The sequence below is a fragment of the Coturnix japonica genome, chromosome 18, assembly GCF_054131305.1.
Source record: "Coturnix japonica strain WE chromosome 18, WE-NBRP24, whole genome shotgun sequence".
Lineage (NCBI taxonomy): Eukaryota > Metazoa > Chordata > Aves > Galliformes > Phasianidae > Coturnix > Coturnix japonica.
Genome location: NC_140680.1, coordinates 2,543,381 through 2,563,848, shown reverse-complemented (window position 1 = coordinate 2,563,848; position 20,468 = coordinate 2,543,381). Strand labels below are relative to the sequence as shown.

At 47.0% G+C, this 20,468-nt stretch overlaps 4 protein-coding genes across 5 annotated transcripts in view; 3 read left to right on the top strand and 1 right to left on the bottom strand.

Annotated features, from left to right (window-relative positions):
- SHROOM1 (shroom family member 1) overlaps positions 1-6,981 on the bottom strand; it is a 29,323-nt gene extending 22,342 nt beyond the window's left edge. Inside the window, exon 1 of one of the 2 annotated variants that reach the window (XM_085519138.1) lies at positions 6,619-6,981. The gene's annotated coding sequence lies outside the window, so the exon portion shown is untranslated. The remainder of the gene's footprint in view (positions 1-6,618) is intronic. The other variant, XM_085519140.1, reaches the window with a different exon arrangement.
- A 2,984-nt stretch (positions 6,982-9,965) lies between these two features.
- Positions 9,966-12,857, top strand: GDF9 (growth differentiation factor 9). Its single transcript, XM_085519122.1, has 2 exons — positions 9,966-10,604; positions 11,593-12,857. Exons 1-2 carry the CDS (start codon positions 10,181-10,183, stop codon positions 12,540-12,542), a joined length of 1,374 nt encoding a protein of 457 aa, XP_085375248.1. The 5' UTR covers positions 9,966-10,180; the 3' UTR covers positions 12,543-12,857.
- A 1,197-nt stretch (positions 12,858-14,054) lies between these two features.
- On the top strand, positions 14,055-14,806 carry UQCRQ (ubiquinol-cytochrome c reductase complex III subunit VII). Its single transcript, XM_085519137.1, has 2 exons — positions 14,055-14,260; positions 14,597-14,806. The coding sequence occupies exons 1-2, from the start codon at positions 14,107-14,109 to the stop codon at positions 14,689-14,691; spliced, it is 249 nt and encodes an 82-aa protein (XP_085375263.1). The 5' UTR covers positions 14,055-14,106; the 3' UTR covers positions 14,692-14,806.
- A 3,734-nt stretch (positions 14,807-18,540) lies between these two features.
- LEAP2 (liver enriched antimicrobial peptide 2) lies at positions 18,541-20,425 on the top strand. The gene is made up of 3 exons (XM_085519136.1): positions 18,541-18,668; positions 19,072-19,208; positions 20,152-20,425. Exons 1-3 carry the CDS (start codon positions 18,612-18,614, stop codon positions 20,186-20,188), a joined length of 231 nt encoding a protein of 76 aa, XP_085375262.1. The 5' UTR covers positions 18,541-18,611; the 3' UTR covers positions 20,189-20,425.
- The last annotated feature ends 43 nt before the right edge of the window (positions 20,426-20,468 follow it).

Here is a 20,468-nt window from a genome sequence, read left to right as displayed (position 1 = left end):
CCTCAGGTCTGCACAGCTGTATCAGCGACATCCGAATGGTGAGAGCACTGCAGACAAAGCTCAGCCCTACGTGCATAACAGATTGTAACAAGCATGGAAAAGAGAACATGCAGAAAGCCAAAGCTGTCATTCTATCACCCTATGCCTTCGGCTCAGGCGCTGATCCCTGCCTCTGCCAGGCACTGTGAGAACAAAGTTGAGCAGTTAACCTGTTGGCTTCAGAGAGTTCAGTTCCGCTCCTGGATTTGCCAGAGATCTTTGCGAGCTTCGGGACTTAAATGAAAAGAACTGCTAAGCCCTCACAAAGCACCAATATTGAGAAGGCAGCTAAACCTTTTCTAGATACAGCAGAGCCCACATTCCATCTCCTGATAGCTCCGGACAAAAGTTTCTCACACACTGAAGTTCTACGAAATTCAAGCAACCTTAAATGAAAAGTGTTGGCAGGTACCTCCTGTGTGCAGGCTGGTGACAAGTAATGCTATTCATCCCACAATGCTGAGGGGATAAATCCATTAAGAAGTGAGGGACCCACAGCCCCAGCCCTTAGACCAGCACAACCCTTACTGGTAACTTAGAATAATGTGGTATTATGCATACAGTAATCACATTCACCAGTCATTCCAAACCATAAATCACATGCCTCCTAATGCTCCTCCGAAATGACCAACCAGGTGCCTTGTAAGGAAGCTGTTAAGCTACAGACACGGCCCATGAAGGTGTGCAACCCCTAGCAGGGCTGCCTGGAGGTGGGTGCTGGAAACAGGGGCACAGAATGCCAGGCAGAGCCAACAGGCACTACAGCTCCTTCAGGGCACCCAACTGTCACAGTAAAACCACGTTGTACAGATATTAACTATTATATTAACCATTCTCCCAGACTCTGCCCCAAATACTGCAGGTTGGGCTGAACGCCCTTAGCCATATCCCCACATTCACCTCAATGCAATAACGCTGCTCACAGCCATCAAGTGATACACAGTGGGAGACCCCAAAAGAGAAGGCTGACAGCTGCGTTTAGCAATTAAGAACACTGCAATGCATGGGAAACAAGACAGAGCTCCCTCCTGTGCCACGCACACAACAGCTGCTCCTCCATCACCAGCAGGGAGCAACCTCACCCCTGGGAGATCATCACACCACCAGAATGCACCCTCAGGTTTGTCATCCATGGCAACAACAAACAGGGGCAGGAGATCATTAAAGATCATTGAAGGGTTTTGTAAATACAACTGAGCTGAGATTCATTGTATTTGTCCTCAGGTTCTTGAACGTTCACAGCGTGTTTCCAAACTGTCCCCCGCTGTCAGAAATGGTGTCACACGGTTCATTTCTGAACTGGAAGCTGAGACACCCAGGAGCCCCTGGACTGACAGCCTGTGTTCTCAGAGTTGCATCTAATCTCATAACATTCAGGGCACAGAGCTCAGCAGTGGCCACCAGCACACCTCCCACCTGCTGCTCTGCCACAGGCACAGCACAAAAGTGCTTAGAAGCAGAAAAGCAGTAATCCAGCTTTGAGGCCAAACCTCACCTCTGAATACTGCTCGACAGAGCTCCTGCCTCAGGCTCCCACTGCTGGGGTGAGTTCTGCACGTGCACGCAGCTCCTGAGGACACTGAGCTGTATTTCTGGTTAAAATACACAAAACAGCAACAGCCAACAAAGGTGGCTGCTGCCAGCTCACCTGACCAGCACCTCATACTCTGCTGTTCTCTTTTAGCACAAACCATGCAGTACTAACACCACCAAAGCAGCAGTGCTGCTGTAAGCCCATGCTGGTCCTGGACCCCCCACTCTGCCTCACACCACAGGTCAGAAAGCAAAACTCAGAGGGGGAGCAGTGGAAATACAAACAGCAAATGCTCCCCATAAAGCTGCAATCCACCCAGCGGGCTGTTACCTCTCTGTTATTTTCATTACTTGGTATCAGCTGGGTTACAGATGGCTGCTCAGAGTTACCAGCTTCAAAAACTAGGTCAATGGTATCAGAGAGAGGAAGGAAACATAACGATCCTGGGCTTTACGAACCCAAACCATCCAAATAACAGCAGCCTAACAGAGAAGATGATTTCAATGAGAGTCCTCATTAACCCCAGGCCTGGCAGCTGTACTGCTGAGCAATGAGAGCAGTGAGAGGGGCAGAGGACCGTGCAGCTGCAGCTGCACACTCAGTACCTTTTACCATTGCCCAGTAATTCCTACAGGAGTTAATCCTGCTGCGTAACCTTCCAGCAAACATAATCAGTAGCTGTCCAGCATTTCCTAAGACATAGTTAATTTTTTGTTAGCAGGTTGGTTATACACAAAAAGCAATACAAAGGGCACTACCACTGCTCTAATTCATACAGAAGTGCCCCGGATCAAAGACCAATGCTCCTGCACTCCTCCAGTCCCCAGTTTCATACAACACATTCTGCAGCCAGGCTTCCCCTGCCCTCGTTCCCATGGGGATGGTTTCCCTATTCCAGCAGTACAGGCAGTTACAGCACACAGGGCTTCCAGCCGCAGTGTAGAGCAGAAGCAAACAGCTGTGTGCCAGGGAAGAGTGAGCACCAATACCAGTTACCTGAAATGTCAGTATTGAGGCCAAAGATTTGTGTTGTGAAAGCACAGCCACACTTACAGCCACAGAAACCTCCGCTGTGGGCTTTGACTGGGTCAGGTTATGGGATTTCTTCCCAGTAAATATGTAATTGTGGGTCTTTAGGTCAGAACAATCAAATCATATTTGAAGGACTCATTACAACAACGTTTAGCTGAACAAGTTTCCCAATTGAAAGCAAGTTGTAAGCATGTTTAAATGCTACACATCCAGTGCCCAATCTCTTTGAACCTATGGAGAAGAATTCTTGGGGAGCACCAAACATTGTATCACCCCAAACAGGGACAGTTTAGTGTCTTAACCAAAGGGCTGCAGCAGCCTGGATAGGCATACAATGGGCTCAATGCTACCGTTTAATATTTTATTAAATTAAGTGAACTTCCTTGGGTACAGCTGTCACACACCACCAGAGACCCCTGAGCCACAGCCTGGAAGCTGCTCCAGTCACTGAAGTGCAAACCATACCAATGGAAATAGCAGACACCTCGCTGCTGTCAGGGGCTGGATTGAAGAAGATAGTAATTAACATCCCCTAAAGTAAAACACATTCAGTTTTCCATTACATTTATGACCTCTTCCTAATATCTAAACCTCATTTTAATAAGATTATGCTGAACACGGTGTACATCTATTGAATAATCTGTATATGTTTTACCCTTTTGTTGTACCCTTTTTAACACAGCACATCCCGTGCAAATACCTCAATATCTTATTTGTGCAGAGAAGCAATGGATAAGGAGCTCATGGGACATTCTGTCCAACAAAAGCATTGCTGCTCACAACTTCTGTGCTTTCTTTTTTCACAGGTAATTACTGTGCCGGAATGTAAACGAAGCTTGTCACTACATTTAAAGAAACACCTGGGGATTGCACAGTGGCAGCACTGAGGAGCAGTGCAGGATGCTGCTCCATCACTCCCAGGCAATCGTGGCCCATTTGTTTCTCTCACAGGCACCACAGAATGTGAGAGAAGTAAACAGAGAAGGACACCGGGGTCCCTCTGGGACAGGATCCCCATAGAACAGCCCCCCAGCTGCTGCCTGTTCTGCCATCAGGACACGCTCCTCCCCTGCATTAGAGAAATGAAGAAATGAGGGGCTCAGGGGTGCCAGTATGGTCACAGACAGTGGCAGGCATGCTGCTTTCTCTTGCAACACTCAAAAACAATGGTGTCTTTGTTGTGGGGAGGCTAAATAAATAATGCAGCTAGCAGATGACATAAAGAAAAGGAGCATTACCTGATTAAGTTCCAAATGTTGGCTGGGGCAGCTCCACCACCCTCACAGGTAAACAGACAGCAGTGTGAGCTGGCAGCTTGCTGTTCTTTAGGGCAAAAAGTGCCCAGGGTGCATAGAGAGACACGACATGAAGATTCTTGGGTATTAAGTACCGTTTAGCACTGGATGACGTCTGATAACATGTATTTATTGTTATTATGCTTTAATTTACTGCACTGGAATGGATGAGTACATGAACCCAGTAGGAGTGGAACCAATGGCCCTTGGACATGGCTTCTGAAGAAAACCCAGCCATCATGCAAGGCAGCTCGAGCACATTTCCAGAAGTTCTATTATTCTACCAACCAAACTCTAAAGAGTATCAGAGGTCTCCAAACAGACATCACATTACATCACTACAGACATAACATTGAGCTTTACATACTGACCATCCACAGCTCCCAGGGCCATCCCTGGAATTCCCCTTGGAAGCAAAGAGATCAGCACTTGGAACTAAGAAAGTGACCACATCTATTATTGACAAGTCCATAGTTAATAGTTGTAGTGACTTATAGTTGCTTCTTTACTCTGATTATTTACATTCATTCACTTTATGTTTATCCTGTTTTTCATTCGCCTCATGAAGAGCCTCAAAGCTCAAGCGCTGCCATAACACTGCACACCCCTGACAGTGAGTACAGGCACTGTGACCATCTGCACATCAAAAAGTCACAAATATCTCATTCTCAAACATAAAACCTATGCTCATACATACGCACAGAACGAAAAATGTAAATCCTGCATCATTTGTGGCAACACACAGGACTGTATTTGGGCATAATTTTCTCGTTACCCACCCTCCACTCCAGCTTGGTGTGCACTGTACAGCCAGAGGAACCTGAACTTACCAGATCAGGACACCCCCAGGAGAGCTGTGACCAACTTCACCCCCAGCTCAGCCCATTCACTGACACCTCAGCACCCTCCAGTATTCAGTGCCTGAATCCTCACCCACAGAATCATCACCCTTCTGACAGCAAAGACTATCAGGAAACGTTCCTGTCAGGTCATGAAATATTTAAACACATTTGATCACTTTTGAAAATGTACAAAATTAAGTTCCAGAGGAGCATTAAGTTCAGGCGGATCTCCAGGTCAGCCACACACCCGCAGTAATGGCGAGCTGATGATGAAGAGGAAGGTGGTAGAAATTGGAGTGCATTTGAGACTTGGCACCAACCATATTTCTAGCACAGTCTTTCCTTTGCAGATAACTTTCAAAGAAATTAAAGCTTGACTTTAATAACTAAGGTTAAGAAAACATCACAAACAAAAAGAAACTAACTGTGATTAGCTCTTTTTTCCCCCCTTCTCATTGCTTTCAGCTGTCTGTATGGAAATTATACACGTCTATAATTATGTTTAAAGAACATTCACAAAACTCCTACTCCATTTGTATCCACCCCACCCCTCCCAGCCCCATTCCCACCTGCTCAGCTCTGCCAGGTCCTGGGGCACAGTGTCAGAACCCCCAGTTCCAGTGTGGCCAATGCCCACCAGGAGCCCACAGTGACAGTCGGGCTCTGCACCTGAAGGCACGGGTTGGAGGCAGCCGGGTCATTTGTCCCTTGGGATGAGCCCAGAGTCAGCCCAGCCATGGCTGGGAGCTCCTGGAGATTCCAGTAGGATAAGGACAATCTTCAGACATTTAAGGTATGAAAATCAAAGCGAGTGCATTTTTTGTTGATTATTAATTGGCCAGACTTGGGAGGATCTTCAGAGGGAAGAACAAAAGGTGCATCCCTAATGCAAATCCATGCAAAACAAAAATTAGTTCCTTTCTCCAAATCATGGGAAACGCAGCTGTTCAGTGACAGCTCAGAACTACTGAAAATAGGGAAGACAACATTTGATCCCCTAAGATCATCGTTAGGGACACAGGGTTTGTTCTGCTAACTTTGCCCCAAAAACCCAGACCGAGTAAACAACCAGAGTGCAAATTATCAGCTGAAACAAACTCCAGCAAAGTCAGGACAAGGCAGCGAGCGAGTTCAACTCCAAAGTTGACTGTGCTGTTCAAAGTTGAACAGGAGAGTTCAACTCCAAAGCACAGAGGTGGCTCAGAAGCACGGCAGCACTCCCACATCCCCGGCCCTACGCGTGCTCAGACTCGCAGCTCAGCACCAAACACAGCAGACAAGAGGCAGCATCAGAGCACACGAAACCTCCCAGGCAGATTCATAAGTAAATCATTTGCATCTGCTCTCCCAAATCACTGGAAAGTCTGCTGGGATTTTCTCCCCCTCCCCTGCAAACACCTCTCCTTCCCAGCCACACCTCTGCCCGATTCATTCACTTTGGATTCCTGTTTTCCAGCTGTATGCTCAAATCGTTTCACGAGTTTTAACGTTTTTCCCTGGACTTTCACACCGAAGCACACACACACACACTGCTAAGAGACACTTCTTAAACACAACACATCCGAACATCTCACAACACAACTAAGCGCTCAGATCTCAGCAGCGCAGTGTATTCGCTCCCTGCCCCGTCCCGGCGCAGGGCTTTGCTGCTCAGAGGAGACCCCGCAGTGACCGCAGGAATTAGCGATGCGGCTCAGACCGCGACCACACAGATTTGAAAGCCCAGAGAACGGCACGTCGATGCATGGCAGAGCCGCCTTAGCCACGTAACGCCGCTTATTCAATCTACAGCAGGGCTCTTTTCGCCGCAGAGATAACATCACATGAGACACAATCATCGTCAGGACCATTTTGAGCAGACAACAGGACGCCGTACCTTTAGCGCTGTACAGATGAGAGCAGCATCCCCGGGAAGGATTTCCGAGAGTCCGTTTCCAGCCGGGACCGCTTCAGGCAGGAATCAGCGCAGTAACACCCGCACGGCAGCTCCCGAGAGCACAACTTCGGAACTTCCCCAAGCACCGCAGGGTTTCACCGGCCCCTCAAATCGCTGCATAAGCGATCCCTCCCCCTCCGCCCTTCCCAAATCCGTCTACCTCCGTCAGTCCCAAATCGCTTCCAGATGGGTACACGCGCTCTCAGCTATTGGACCCGAGGGGCGCAACTCACGGAGCGGAGCCGACCCCGCTCGGCCCAATCCCCGCAGCGCTGCGCTCTGCCGGCCCGGCCCCGGGGAGGCACGGAGGTGGGGTCACGGGGAGACACGTGCGGCTGGAGCGGAGCTGCTGGGGAGAAAGGAGGAGGAGAACCCCCCACGGACACACGGACACGGGGAAAGGGCGAAGTGGCCGCCCCGAAGTCGCAGGAACGGGCAGCGCCGGGCGGAGCAACGGCGTGGGCTCCGGTCCGTGGAGTTCGGAGCGGCCACGAGGGGCTGCTTCACAACCCAGTGCTTTTATGGCTGCGGGTCACACAAGGACACGCACGGCATCACAACAAAACGAACGATTCCTTGTTTTCCTACCAGCCGGTGGCTGCCAGAACGGCTGGAATTGCTATTTTATTTAAAAACTATTTTAAAACATCCGAAAACTGTCTAACGTGGGTACTGTTATTTACCTGCCATCAGCTGCCCCGCGCCAGGTGACAGCGGCAGCATCAGTGCCGTGCTGCTGCTTGTAGGTACCTTCCAACGTGAGGACATGGCAGATCTCAGCTCTGTAGCAGCACAAAGACAGGAGGAAGAAAGCCAAGCATCAGCACCCACCTCCTGGCTTGTCAGGAGGGGCTTCATTTCGGTTTTTGTCCTTCCCCTTTACATAGAAAAAGTAAAATAGAAAAGGGTGAAGGTCTTCTGCCAACCTGTCTCTGCATTTATTACAAGCGCTTTGGTTGTTCTTAATGACCAACCAGCACACTCTAACCACATGTGCTTTTCCCCAGACCATGCAGCTGATGACAGCACTGCATGGTATCGCCCTACAAAGAATCCACGCTAACAGCAGCACTGCAGAGCCACCACCTCACCTCCTGCCTTCCTCCTTAACAAAGGGCACAGCCTGAGCTGCCCCATGGCCCTGGTTGGATTGAGCAGCCAAGGAATGAGCTCTCATCGTTCTTTTTTAATGAACACCTGATTACAAGGAGAGACCCACCAGCTTCTATGCAGTATAGGCTGAACGGGTGAGGATGTGAGTGCCATGTTTGAACACTACGTATCAACATTTATCACCTCACATAACATGGCTGATGGGAAGCAATGAGTGGATGAGTTGTAAACCAAGATTTCAGTACAGAAGAGCTCTAAGTGAGCACTCCACAAGCACATACCTTCACTGCAGCAGGACCGAAGGGATTGGATGAAGCCAAGCAGCCCCAGCAGCCCACAAGCAGAGGAGGGCCAGGCTCCATTCCAGTGGCCAAAGCAGGGCCGTGCTGTGCCAGGCAGTTGTTTTCACCAAGGGTGAAGTACAGCTTTTCTCACACTGCTGCCTATTCAGTCACTGAACTCTACTAAATGAACCAACTGACTGACTACCCTGCCAAGAACAGTTATTAATTCCAGTGGTACAAACTGCCCAGTCTCTCAATGCTGTGCTACATGCTCAGCTTCCTGCTGGTAATGCATCCAAAGGAGCAACAGTGCACCTATGCAGCATGCCTTGCTCCTGGCATGGAAAACACAGCTCATCACAGCACCGCATGCAGCAAGCTTCATACTCAGAGCAGGACACAGCTCCACAGCAGGCACTGAGCTCAGAGTTACAGCATAGAAGTAGTTAGCTACAGACCTACAGCATTATCAAGGGACCTTACAGAGAGCACCTGTTGCTTCTTGTATTTCACAGTACTCTGAATCAGCCCAACAAGCCCAAGTAAAGCACTTGGTTGGGGCAGAACAGCTGCACCTGCAGTTGATGCTTCAGCACTCTCATGGAAACAAACAAATGTCATTATCTTGCTACAGGGCAAAGCACCAAGTCTTCTCTGCTTCATAGAAATTCAAAGATTGCCATTTGTTTGTGATAGTACAAATGAGGTACTTGGTGTTTCCCAAGGAAGAAGAAAGAAAAGATATTGGAGAGCAGCTTTAATAGTCATGAAACAGCAGAAACCATCATCACATTTGTCTGACGTTAACACAGGGAGGGAATGGTTTACACGCACAGGAGAGCAGCAGATCAGCTCTTCAGGTGTCACTGAAGGATGCATTTTTAAAACAAACAGAAGTACCGACCTCATCCAAAGCGCTGATGGCCTTAGACCTGATGGCATCCCCTTATCTCATCACAGTCAGAACAGCTCTAAGAGATCTAAGCAAAAAGGTTATGTTGTTTCACATTAGAGATTGGTTGTTGGAGATGGAGGGAGAAATGCAAACGACCACACCTGTCATTGACATATGATCAGCTAATCTCATTTATTGCTTGGCTGCGTGTACATTTATAATACAGATAATTAGCTCATACATAGTGCAAAAGCGGAGCTCATCATTGGTTCCCAATTACATACCATCCCCAAGTATCTTTGCAACTTGGAGTTATCATCCTGATAGTTACTCCCTTGCTGAGTTCACAAAACCATGGCTAGTTTCTCACCATCACAGGGCATCCTGTTGCTCTTGCTGTCCTTGCAGGTGGTACAGCTGCTTGTTTAGCTGCACTGTGTTTATGACCCTTCTCAGCTAACTAGCTGTCAATAACACTCCAAAATTGATATCTGAATTAAACCTTCCATTCCAAATGAAAGAATTCTGTAAGTTAAGCATTCTCTGAACAAACACACCTTATTTAGAAGCCCTAAGATGCAAAAGCCAGATTACAGGTGACACTTCACTAGATTACCGATAGCACAGCTCTAATTAAAACCAGCTGGCATGAAAACACGTTTTCCTTACTAAGTAAAACAAAACTCCACCCCTTTCCTTACATCATGCAACGAGTTTCTAAACACACCAAGCACTCACTACTACTCCAGATGGAATCTTTAGGAGCAACAATATTTAGCATCTTATATATATTTAGCAATGATAACTGGTGCTGTTGCTGAACTTCCTTTAACAGCTAACACCCCGATACCGGAGTGCCGGCAGATCGCGCTCACTCAGCCGGACCGGCGGCATCACTTGGGCTCCCGGCTCCCCCTGGGGGCTGATCCACGAACATGGTGCGCTGCAGTTCACCAGGTGGAGAAGTTTAACCCTGAGAAGCAGCGTTTGTTGGTGAGACGCTTCCACGTGCAGAGACTCAGCCCGGCCGCACACACACACACACGTGGATTCCACAGCCAGCTGCGGATCTTCCCCTTTGGTTTCTAATCACAAAGAAACCTCCCTTTAGAGTCACAGCTGAAGCATATATAAGGGCTCGCACTCGTGTGCGTTCGTTTTTTCTTGAATATTTTGGGGGAGGCGTTGTTAGGCTGCAGCTCTGAAGAGCATGGAGGGTACCTGGAGGGTCTGCGTTTGTTTCTATTGCTGCATTCACTGGTTTTCCTTCAGCATCCAGTGCTCCCCCCGCTCCAGGGATCGCGCAGCTCCAGACAAGGGCTCCGGGCTTATGAGAGCTGCTGAGCTCCGCGAGCTCTACCCGCTGCTGCGGCTGCCCAAGGGAGCGAGCCGAGGCTGTGCGCTCCTGCCCCCCCTGCTCAAAGTGCTGTCCGACCAGGGACGGCAGAGCTGGGAACGTGGGACCCCCAGGCTCCAGCCGGACTCCCGAGCCCTGCGGTACATGAAGAGGCTGTATAAGATGTACGCCACCAAGGAGGGAATCCCAAAGGCCCACAAGAGCCACCTCTATAACACTGTTCGACTTTTCACCCCGTGTTCTGAGTGCCAGCACTGCCACAGGGACCTGATTACAGGTAGGTGATTTACAGCACAGGCTGCTGGAGGCGTTTTGGTTTTTAACAGGCAGCCTCATGCCAATGTCTCCTAAATACAGCAGCAGTTAAAGCAGTGGTCTGAATCCAAATCAACTTGGAGCAAATTTGGAGGCTGCTGTTGAAATTCATAACTTTAGATAAAAAAAAATCATTAACATAAAGTTGTAAGTTTATTAAGATCCACAGAGACCACATCTGACTCTTAACCCTTTGCTTCTCTGTGTTTGAAGATCACTTAATGCACTTGTGTCTGCCAAAGAACAATCTCTAACTCAGGAAAGCAGCAGTGCTGAGCAGTAAGAGAAGCAGCGTGCTGAGCATTCAGCTCTACGCCTGGAGAGAAGGCCAGCATGGGGCTTCACCAGCCTCAGAATGAGACAGAAATTGCAGTAAATACAAATAACATCATGGGAAATGACAACAAACAGCGTGTACTACAGTAGGGACAAATGAGACAGAAATATGCATTCAGAATAGCTTGGAAGCTGTCTTTCTGTTTCATGAGAGAGAAGCAAACTGACAGAAATGACTTTCTGCTTTGCTGTTAGTCAGCATCACTGGCAGCTTTTGGTCAGGAATGTGTGAGTAGGAACAATAACTGCAGCTAATGCTAAAAATCTAAAGTTTTAAAGGGAACGCGGCAGCACACCCTTTAGAACTTACATCATTTCATGGTTTCCTGTACAGTCCAAAGGCTCTGGTTCCTTTTTCCCCATCGGAACTGCCAACTTTGTGTGCTGTTCCTTAACTGCACTCAGTGCCTCTTAGAAGCCTTGGGCCTTCTTGGTTTTGTTGCTAAGTTTTGGTTCTGACTGAAGTAGACATTCCATATAATAAAAATATGGGCATCTAAATTGGTTTCTTCTGCTGCTTACCAATTTCTGGTGATCCACTAAGTCAGAGCATTTATGTACCAGTGGCAAATCAAGATGCATTAACTGTGCAAGATCTTTGTTTCTCTTCTCAGGAGACCTTCACTCAGTGGATCTGCTCTTCAACCTGGACCGTGTTACTGCTCTCGAGCACTTACTCAAGTCTGTCTTGCTCTACTCATTTGACACCTCAGTTCCCACTTCTTCCTTTACGTGCACGTGCCATTTGGCTGTTAAGGAGCATGATTCTTCTAGCCAAGTATGTCCCAGCATTTCACACTCTGTAGCTTTTAGCCTGCACTTTGAAGTTAGAAAGCGCAAGTGGATTGAGGTTGATGTGACTTCTTTTCTGCAGCCTCTCATTGCTACTAACAGGAGGAATATTCATATGGCTGTGAACTTCACTTGTCTGATGGGTAACCCACAACATAACACTAACCAGGATAATCTCATTAATATGGCTCTGGTCCCCCCTTCTCTTCTTCTTTACCTAAACGATACCAGCGAGCAAGCTTATCACAGGTGGAACTCACTTAGACACAGAAGGAAAAGCCCAACGCGGCCCAGGCAGAGGAACAGCCTGTTTGCTGATGTGACAGGTGACAAAGGAAGAGAGGACACGCAGGTTAAAAGGGCATCCAGGCATCGAAGAGAAGAGAATCTGAAGGAAGCTCCAGCAACTCCGCCTCAAAACCTGAGTGAATATTTCAAACAATTTCTGTTTCCTCAAAATGAGTGCGAGCTTCACAGCTTCCGTTTAAGCTTCAGCCAGTTAAAATGGGACAAATGGATCATAGCACCGCATAGATACAGCCCTCAGTACTGCAAGGGTGACTGTCCGAGGGTGGTTGGGCACCGTTATGGCTCACCTGTACATACAATGGTGCAGAACCTCATATATGAGAAACTGGACTCCTCTGTTCCCAGGCCCTCCTGTGTTCCTGCTGAGTACAGCCCTCTGAGCGTCCTGACCATAGAGCCTGATGGCTCCATAGTCTACAAAGAATACGAGGACATGATAGCTACTAAATGCACTTGTCGGTAGGGGGTGCACCTTAACCTGCTTCACACTTGCTTTGGGTGTTTTGTAATCTCAGAATATTTGTGGTGTTTGTGTAATTCTGACGGCTCTTTCAAACTGAATAGGGTTTAGCATGGAGTTAATTAGTGGGTGTTTATATAATAGCACTGTTTTTGTAGCCACTCGGGCTTTCTAGAATGTGGAAATAAATGTAAATATCTTTTTATTGGAATAATGTTGCATTTGAACAGAAGTGGTTTCAACTACCAGGTGCCTATTTTAAGCTGTTTTGGTACAGATTTAATAATAAATAAGTGCCTATCACACATATCACTTGAATTCAGTGTCTGCTAGTCTTACTTTATATAAAGAAATCCTTTGTAATGGCACTTCTGTTAAGCTTCTGGATAAGAGGAAAGGCTCATGTTAAAATTATTCTCAGTATTTCATTCTTTTTCCTTTCCAAATTTCCAGCCCCCCCCCCCCCCCCCCCCAGTGTTTTTCTTGTTGTAGGAATGTTGCAGAAAATGCTTGTTTCAGGATGAGAACAACTCAAGCTAAGGGAGCTTTGGCTGCAGCTCACACAAAGGGGGCTGCTTTTGGTAGGGATTTTTTAATAGAATATGGTGCTGTTTTGAGTGTGGGGGTGTTTTTAGTTGCGAAGAATAGCTTTTAAAACAATTTGTGAGCATGTTGTTGCGTAAACTCCCCTGTTCTCTACCAGCCCTTAACATTAGATCATGACTCACACGGCTCCGTGGGGCTTAGGCTGGGAGCACAGCCTGGTGGGGACAGCACGGAGCCCAAGGGCTGTACATGGCTCACAGGGCACTGGCAGGGCAGCAGACGTGCTTTACTCCCTCAGCATGAGCCTGGAGCTGCGGTGCTGCCTGACACAGCCCAGCTCTGCCCATTGCGTTGGCCTGAAGCTGCTGAACTAAAAATATAGTGCTGACTTTGGCGCTGTGTGAGGTTCATCTCACCAAGGGCTCAAGGCGAAATGGTTCCACGTCAAACAAAGTCCTGCCTCAGCTCGGCGCTGTGTCTGATTGGCTTTAAAAAGGGTTGCTGGCTGAATGTACGCCACTCCCACCGATCCATTCCAAACGATGGGAGCTGAGCTCTGCCAAACGTGTGTGTATTTGAAGCCGCCTCCTTTCACATTGTGGCTGCGGCTCTTTCAGCAGTGACAGATCCTGGCAGCGCCCTGTGGTGCCTTTTCTCACCGTTTTTAGGGCGTTTTGGCGTTTTTAGGGGATTAAAGATGCTGCGCACCCTGCAGCTGGTTCAGCAGAAGCGAACACGGAGATGTGAAGTTATTCGCTCTTTATCACGAGTGTGGAAAAGTCAATGGAGGACAAAGCATTCAGGCTGTGGAAGCTGTAATGGGGGCAGCTACAGAAACGTATCACCTCATATCAGAAACCCGATGGATCCGAGGGCGCATCCTCTGCGCTGTGATAACGCACCCATTGCAACCAATGGCGACCAAGGGCCGCCTCGCCGCCAGGAAGCGGAAGCAGCATGTGAGGTTCCGTTCCGGGTCGCGCTGCAGCGGGGCGGTGTGACAAGGTGACACGGTCCGGCCATGGGCATCCACTTCGGGAACCTGGCCCGGGTGCGGCACATCATCACGTACAGCCTGTCGCCCTTCGAGCAGCGCGCCATCCCCAACGTCTTCTCGGACGGGCTGCCCAACGTGTGGCGGCGCTTCAGCTCGCAGGTCTTCAAGGTGGCGCCCCGTGAGTAGGAGCGGGGCTGAGCGGGGGCCCGATGGAGCTCGGGGGGCACAGTGAGCAATGGGGCCTTATGGTGGCAATGGGGCTTTGTAGTGGCAGTGGGGTCTTATAGTGGCAGTGAGGCCTTATGGCGGCAATGGGGTCTTATATTGGCAATGGGGCTTTATAGTGGCAATGAGGCTTTATAGTGGCAGTGGGGTCTTATAGTGGCAATGGGGCCTTATGGTGGCAGTGGGGCTTTATAGCGAGGTGTCATGGCTGTGTTGCCGTAGAAGCACAGCGGGCAGCCCGTGCTGCTCTGTGCTGTGCCCTGTGTCAGTGTTTCCTTTCCGTTTCCAGCCTTCCTGGGCGCCTACCTGCTGTACTCGTGGGGCATGCAAGAGTTTGAGAGGCTGAAGAGGAAGAATCCTGCTGACTATGAGAACGACCAGTGACTGCACCGCTCAGTGTCACCGCTCTGCGTTACTTGTTCCATTGCTCATTCACGGAACCAGAGGGACGGGGAGATAATACATAATAATGCCTAATAAACTTTAACTTTGGCCTGTATCTTTATATGAAGTCTGTGTCTTACATTGTTTAAGGTGAATTATACCCCGTTATCTGTCAGGTGAATGCCATACAGAGATAACGGTACTAAAATCCTCTAAGCTCAAATTGCTTTATTTCACATTTCTCTCTGACTCTATTTTCTAGATACATTTCTCAGTGTATTCAGTTGAAAGCAGCCCTGGCTACAGTACAGGTGATGAGAAATAGCAGAGCATTGGTGAGCAATTTGATCCTTTTATCCTCCTCTCACTGGCCACTTTTTGCTTGAATTAGAACATATTCCAGTCTCTGTACCTGTGAAGAACAAACAGTCTGATATGATACTGACAAAAATTGCCCAGCCTGACTGATGGTTCAGAATTGAATATGAGCTTTGATCCTTTATACAGTTACCAGGTTATCATATTTATTAATAATAATCAGATGATAAACTGCAATTCTGATGTTTGGTTAGCGTTAACTGGCTGAATTAAAAGCAGTTCCTAGGGAACTACAAGGAAGTAAAAGGATTATTTTAACACCTAAAGATGATTTAAGGAACTCTATTACTACCATTAAATTTTCAAATGCATGACTACAAAATTCACCCTGGGGCTCTTACGTGTATGACACGCTTCCCTCTGCAAAGTCCAGAACATTTGGCCCATTCCTTTATCTTTTATTTTTCTTAGTGTTGAGCTGTCTGCCTCAAATTCAAGCAAAGTAACACCTTTATCTCCCTGTCACGCTATTCCTGTAGCTGGTACTGAAAATTTATCTAATCTGGAGAGTGTGACGTTCTTCTGTGATAGATCCTTTGTGGGTTAAGGGCTGAGCTGTCTGGAAGTCAAAGATGCTCAGTCTCTCACTTCAGCAAGCTGTGGGTATACACTTCCAATAGCTGCAGGCTTTCTTGTTCTGTACTCCCAAGTGCAGTCTGAGGTTGGCAGAAACAAGCAAAGCAAGCTACTCAGTGCTGTAAGTTCTGCTAAAAATAATCTATTTCAGTTCTATTTCTACTTAAGCAAGGGAAGAATGAACTGGGTTCTCCAGTTCTGAGCAGCCAAACATGTCGGCAGCCATACTTCATTCAGAACTCTTGTTTGGGTCTTATTTACTTACCCTCAAACAGCAACAGCAGTTGATTCGTAGCCTGAATAACAGGACATCTAAGGTTTTGTACTGTGGGAGTTTGAGTCAATACTTCCTTTTTGGTACCTCTCAGCAGTTCTGTTGAGCATGAGCAGCTCAGAACAGAGCCCAGCCTCTCGTGAGGTCTCTGCCCCCATTCACAGACAGCTGAACTATGTCCAGACCAGCTGCTAGACTGCTGTAAACAGGTGGCAAGTTCAGCTGCCACTGCTGAGTTTACCTACAACCCAGCAGCCCCGTGAGCCTCAAGCGACAGCACCGCTGCCAGGCCCTGGCTTTTAACCTTCATGCTGCAGGGTCAGCAGCTGGGCTGGAGCTGCTCCCTGTCTGTTCCTGCTGCTGGCAGCGCCTGCTGCAATCCCGCTGCGCTGTTCTCATCTCTGCAGTTGCCTGCGGGCCCAGCCGTGCAGCAGGGAGCAAGCAGCAAACCTGGCACATTGACACGCTGCTGCAGTGATGGCTCCCACCTGCCAGGTGGTACGTGGGAGCTCAGCTGAGCAGCATTTCAGAGTCTGAACAATGCAGCTGAAAATCAATCTGTCCCCTCATTTATTTCTGATGTTCCTTCACTAAATGCTAAAAGTGGCAACACAGCAATGTTTTACATTCTTTTCAATTGTTTAAACAATTGCAGTGGCTATCTACTGGCCTGCAGCAGACATCTGAACTGCACTGCATTTGCACACATGGAAACAATCAGTCCCTTTTTTTTCTTGCACAGGTGAAACAGATGCAGCCCAGAAGGGATCTGCAACTACAAAGACACTATAAAGAACTTACAATACACAACAATTTTGATGTATCATCACACGACTAGTTTTAGCTAGCAAAAAATGCTGAGAAACAACGACATGCTGGAGGCACTGCTCTTAGAGTTGAGATGCCATTCAAACCTGTGCTCCACAGGTGAAGGCAGTAATTAAAACTCAGTTGTATGTAAAGAAAGGATTCAGTAGAAGAAACAGTTGAGAAATTCACAGCAAAATGTAAAAAAAACAACCAACCAACACTGAAGTTCAGCTATTTGATCTGCAGTGATTATGTGAGACCCAAGAATGCAAAATAAAGACCAGTTTTGATTCCTCCTCACAGGGAAGCAAGACAAATAAGGGGAAGTGGGAAAATGTAAGAGGAACTCCAGGAAAGGAGCAAATCTTCCTGCAGTGGGTTGGAGGCAATATGCTGCAAAGGGCTTTCATTTAATCCCAGTGAAATTTGGGCTTCGCAGTAATCATTTGTAGGCTGGAACCTGACAACCAAGCAGGCATTATCTTAATCTATGTAACTTGCCTTCCACGCTGGCACTTATGCCTCCATATTGGGCAATCACAGAAAACTGTAGCCTACTGCATTCACATTTGGATTTATAATGTAGCTAAGCACAATTATTTTGTACATTACCTGAAATATTTGTTTTTAAACAGACTGCTTCCAAATCTACGTGCAGAGCTTGACACAGCTACACTGGTGTTCTGCTACTCTGCAACTGAAAAAAGTCATTTCCTTGACAGATACAGCAAACCTGGACATACGTGGAAGCTGGGTGCATGAAGCATCACACCCAAAAAGGAGTAAATAGTGACAAGGTACATTTACAGAGTAGTAATCTTAGACACACACCTACTCCTACTTGTCTCAGTGGGAGACAAGTGGGGGAAGCATGTTTCAACTTTGATATTTTGGAAGAAATGGGAAGCAGTATGTAGTGCTTTTTAAACATTATTTTCTCTGGGCTGTTGGCAATCTTCTATCACCACAGAAGAGTTTAAGATTTCCCTTAATTACAGTCTGCCTGTCCACATCAGTGGGAGTTTTGTAGGCACCTTTCAGAAGATGAATCGTGAGGTAGACTATGAGATACAGAGGCAGAGTACAGCAGAGAGCATTCATCTCCATAAACCAGTCTTGCTACATAGAGCAACTCACCTCCATAAAATCCTTGCAACCATCCCTTCTACTTTTTTGCTTAGCTATCTAGAGATTAACTGCACATGAGGATCCTTGAAAGGACAGATCTGTGATTTACCTACCAAGTAATAACATCATTTTGACATTCCAAACCCCACATGGAAAATATTATATCTGATTCTCAAGTACTGCTTTGTGGGAATAAAGGTTAAATTATTTGCTTGTAATTCTTTCACACACCAAGAATGAGAAGCAGAGTCGAAAGTTTGATTCTCTGCTCAAAATACTCTCAGGAGAGCAGTATTTACCTCCCAGCTGGCAAACTCAGAGCTGTGCATGCTGTGAATGCCACAGAAGTCAAATAAGGTTATGGCTTTTTGATCTTCACCATGAGACTGTTGGCCACCCACACTTTTACTTGCAGGCACACAAGGGAGTTCTGGTAACATGCTAGATAGGCGTTAAAGAAAGAACAGTTGGCAAATCTGGTAAGCTGACCAGACAAAGTACAAGTGGAAGGAGAGTAAATCATTAGCTAGATAGATAGGCCTTGAACCAGATCGCTTCAGTAGATGCTAACTTTGTAATTCCCTCTTGCTCCTAAATGAACTTTGTTCCTGTAATGACTGACAGCTGATGCAACGATAAGAGAATGAAGTCTATAAAAATCTGGCTGTAGCTTGGGAAGTTCTATTCGGGGCTCTTCCAACCTCCTCCGCCCACAGCTGCTCCTACAGTTGAAGTGGCAGCTCATCCTGTGAAGATGCACTGTTGGAAAATCATGGCATTCCTTCTATTCTTCTCACTGCTGCTCAGTCAGGTAAGCACAGATTACTATTTGAAGTGCTAGTTCAGACGTCAGACAGCAAAGATGTGCATGAACGAGAGGAACTGGCAGGAGTCAGCAGTGTGGGTAGAGCTCTTTTGGGGGACTCAGCCTCCCAAAGAAGCAGAGTGTCTGCCTAGTGAAGATGGGTCACTTGCTCAGTTACTTTTCAGAGTAATTGTGCCTTCCCTTCCAAAGTAATTAAAATGCTGATTTTTAATAACTATTTCTGTAGGACTCGGATACAAACAATTATGCTTTAAGAGAGCAATGTCTGAAAACAAGGAAGATTTAAAGTCCTTCACTTAGTAATGCTTAAGATGATTGACCCGAGCATCAAAATGACCCTCTGCCCACTGCTGCTGCATGTTGCTGACAGTTGGCTGCTCTGTTCCAGGCACACTCTGCTTCCCTGCACCAACCACAGCCCCTCCAGAGACAGAAGCGGATGACACCTTTCTGGAGAGGAGTCTCACTGAGACCCGTTGGAGCCTCATGTAGGGATAACAGTGAATGCATTACAATGCTATGCAGGTACTAACCCTAATCAGCATCATGGCTTGGAGATGTTTGATACTGTGTTATGTGGAGGAAGTTCCTACTTCTTCTCAATCAATTAAGATATGAGATTAACTCTGTGCATAAAAGAAAAAGATGCCAGGAATAAGGATGGAGCAATAGATTGAGACCTCTTCTGTTGGCAGTACAAACAGAACAGAGTCCAAGTGCCCTTGATGACAGGCCTGAGCCATTGCAGTGCAACCCCAGAAAAGTCATCTTAGAAAGAGAAAAAAGAACACAGAGTTCGAGACTGAATTTAGGTACTGAGGCCTTAAAAATTAATCCTTAAGGCCAAAATAATTCACTTTAAAGCATATATTAATTAAAAGGGACTAGTTCAGCTCTCATTTTGAAGAGAGCTAAAATACTAAAGCAAAAATTCCTCAGTTGCCATGCACACGAAGTATGAGTAAATTGTCCAAATCCATATAAAAAGTGATGTTGAAGTTACTTGGTGACTGAAAGCTGATTTTGTGGCACCTACTGTACTGCCAGAAAGCAGATGGAAGAAGAGCAGAACATATACATCATCTAAATGCAAATGCTACAGGAAATGGTAGTCAGGCTCCTCTTTTGCATGCATTTGAAATGCTTCTTGTGGTTCTACCAACTAGTATGGATGAACTGTAACAGCAGCTACGGGAAGATAAATAGACAGAAAGGTGTCTCTTATGGGTAACTTGTACGCCACTATCTGACTACTGGGTCAGACCTGGGTAAGCTGTTCTTTGCAGTTACCATGAGAAGCAAAGAATGTAAAACGAATAAAGTCAAACTGAATTAAGTCAGTGAGATAACAGCAGCACTGCTGCAATGGCTGAGTAAGATGAGCACCGCTAGGGCTGGATAGACTTGTGTAAGCCCTACATGGCCGCCAGTCTGAGCTGTCAGTGCCTGATGATGTTTTGTCCTCCAGGAAGAACCGCTGCTTCCTTAGAACTGCCTCCGAGTGACCTGCCTCTAAGAACACCCACTGCTGTTACTGCTGCCATGGCTCAGCTCTACTTGTGACGTATTTATTGACCACTCAGAAGCTACGACAGCAAATCAGCAACAAGTACATTCGACTTTCCTGCCATAGGAACTGGTAAAAGGACTTCAAAAAGATGGAGAGCATTCGCTCACCAGGGTTGTACCTCTGCAGCACGCACTGAGGATGGCCAAGCTCAATAAAAGGACTCTGCATCTCATGTTTGTTTTGTTTTGTTTGTAATTGTTCATATATATATATTT

Excerpts from the sequence above, each read along its gene's own strand:
- GDF9 (XM_085519122.1), top strand. The coding sequence starts at position 10,181 with ATGGAGGGTACCTGGAGGGTCTGCGTTTGTTTCTATTGCTGCATTCAC. Across the intron at positions 10,605-11,592 it reads CCACAGGGACCTGATTACAG|GAGACCTTCACTCAGTGGAT; the intron begins GTAGGTGATTTA and ends TTCTCTTCTCAG.
- UQCRQ (XM_085519137.1), top strand. The coding sequence starts at position 14,107 with ATGGGCATCCACTTCGGGAACCTGGCCCGGGTGCGGCACATCATCACG. Across the intron at positions 14,261-14,596 it reads GGTCTTCAAGGTGGCGCCCC|CCTTCCTGGGCGCCTACCTG; the intron begins GTGAGTAGGAGC and ends TTCCGTTTCCAG.
- LEAP2 (XM_085519136.1), top strand. The coding sequence starts at position 18,612 with ATGCACTGTTGGAAAATCATGGCATTCCTTCTATTCTTCTCACTGCTG. Across the intron at positions 18,669-19,071 it reads TCTCACTGCTGCTCAGTCAG|GCACACTCTGCTTCCCTGCA; the intron begins GTAAGCACAGAT and ends GCTCTGTTCCAG. Across the intron at positions 19,209-20,151 it reads TGCATTACAATGCTATGCAG|GAAGAACCGCTGCTTCCTTA; the intron begins GTACTAACCCTA and ends TTTGTCCTCCAG.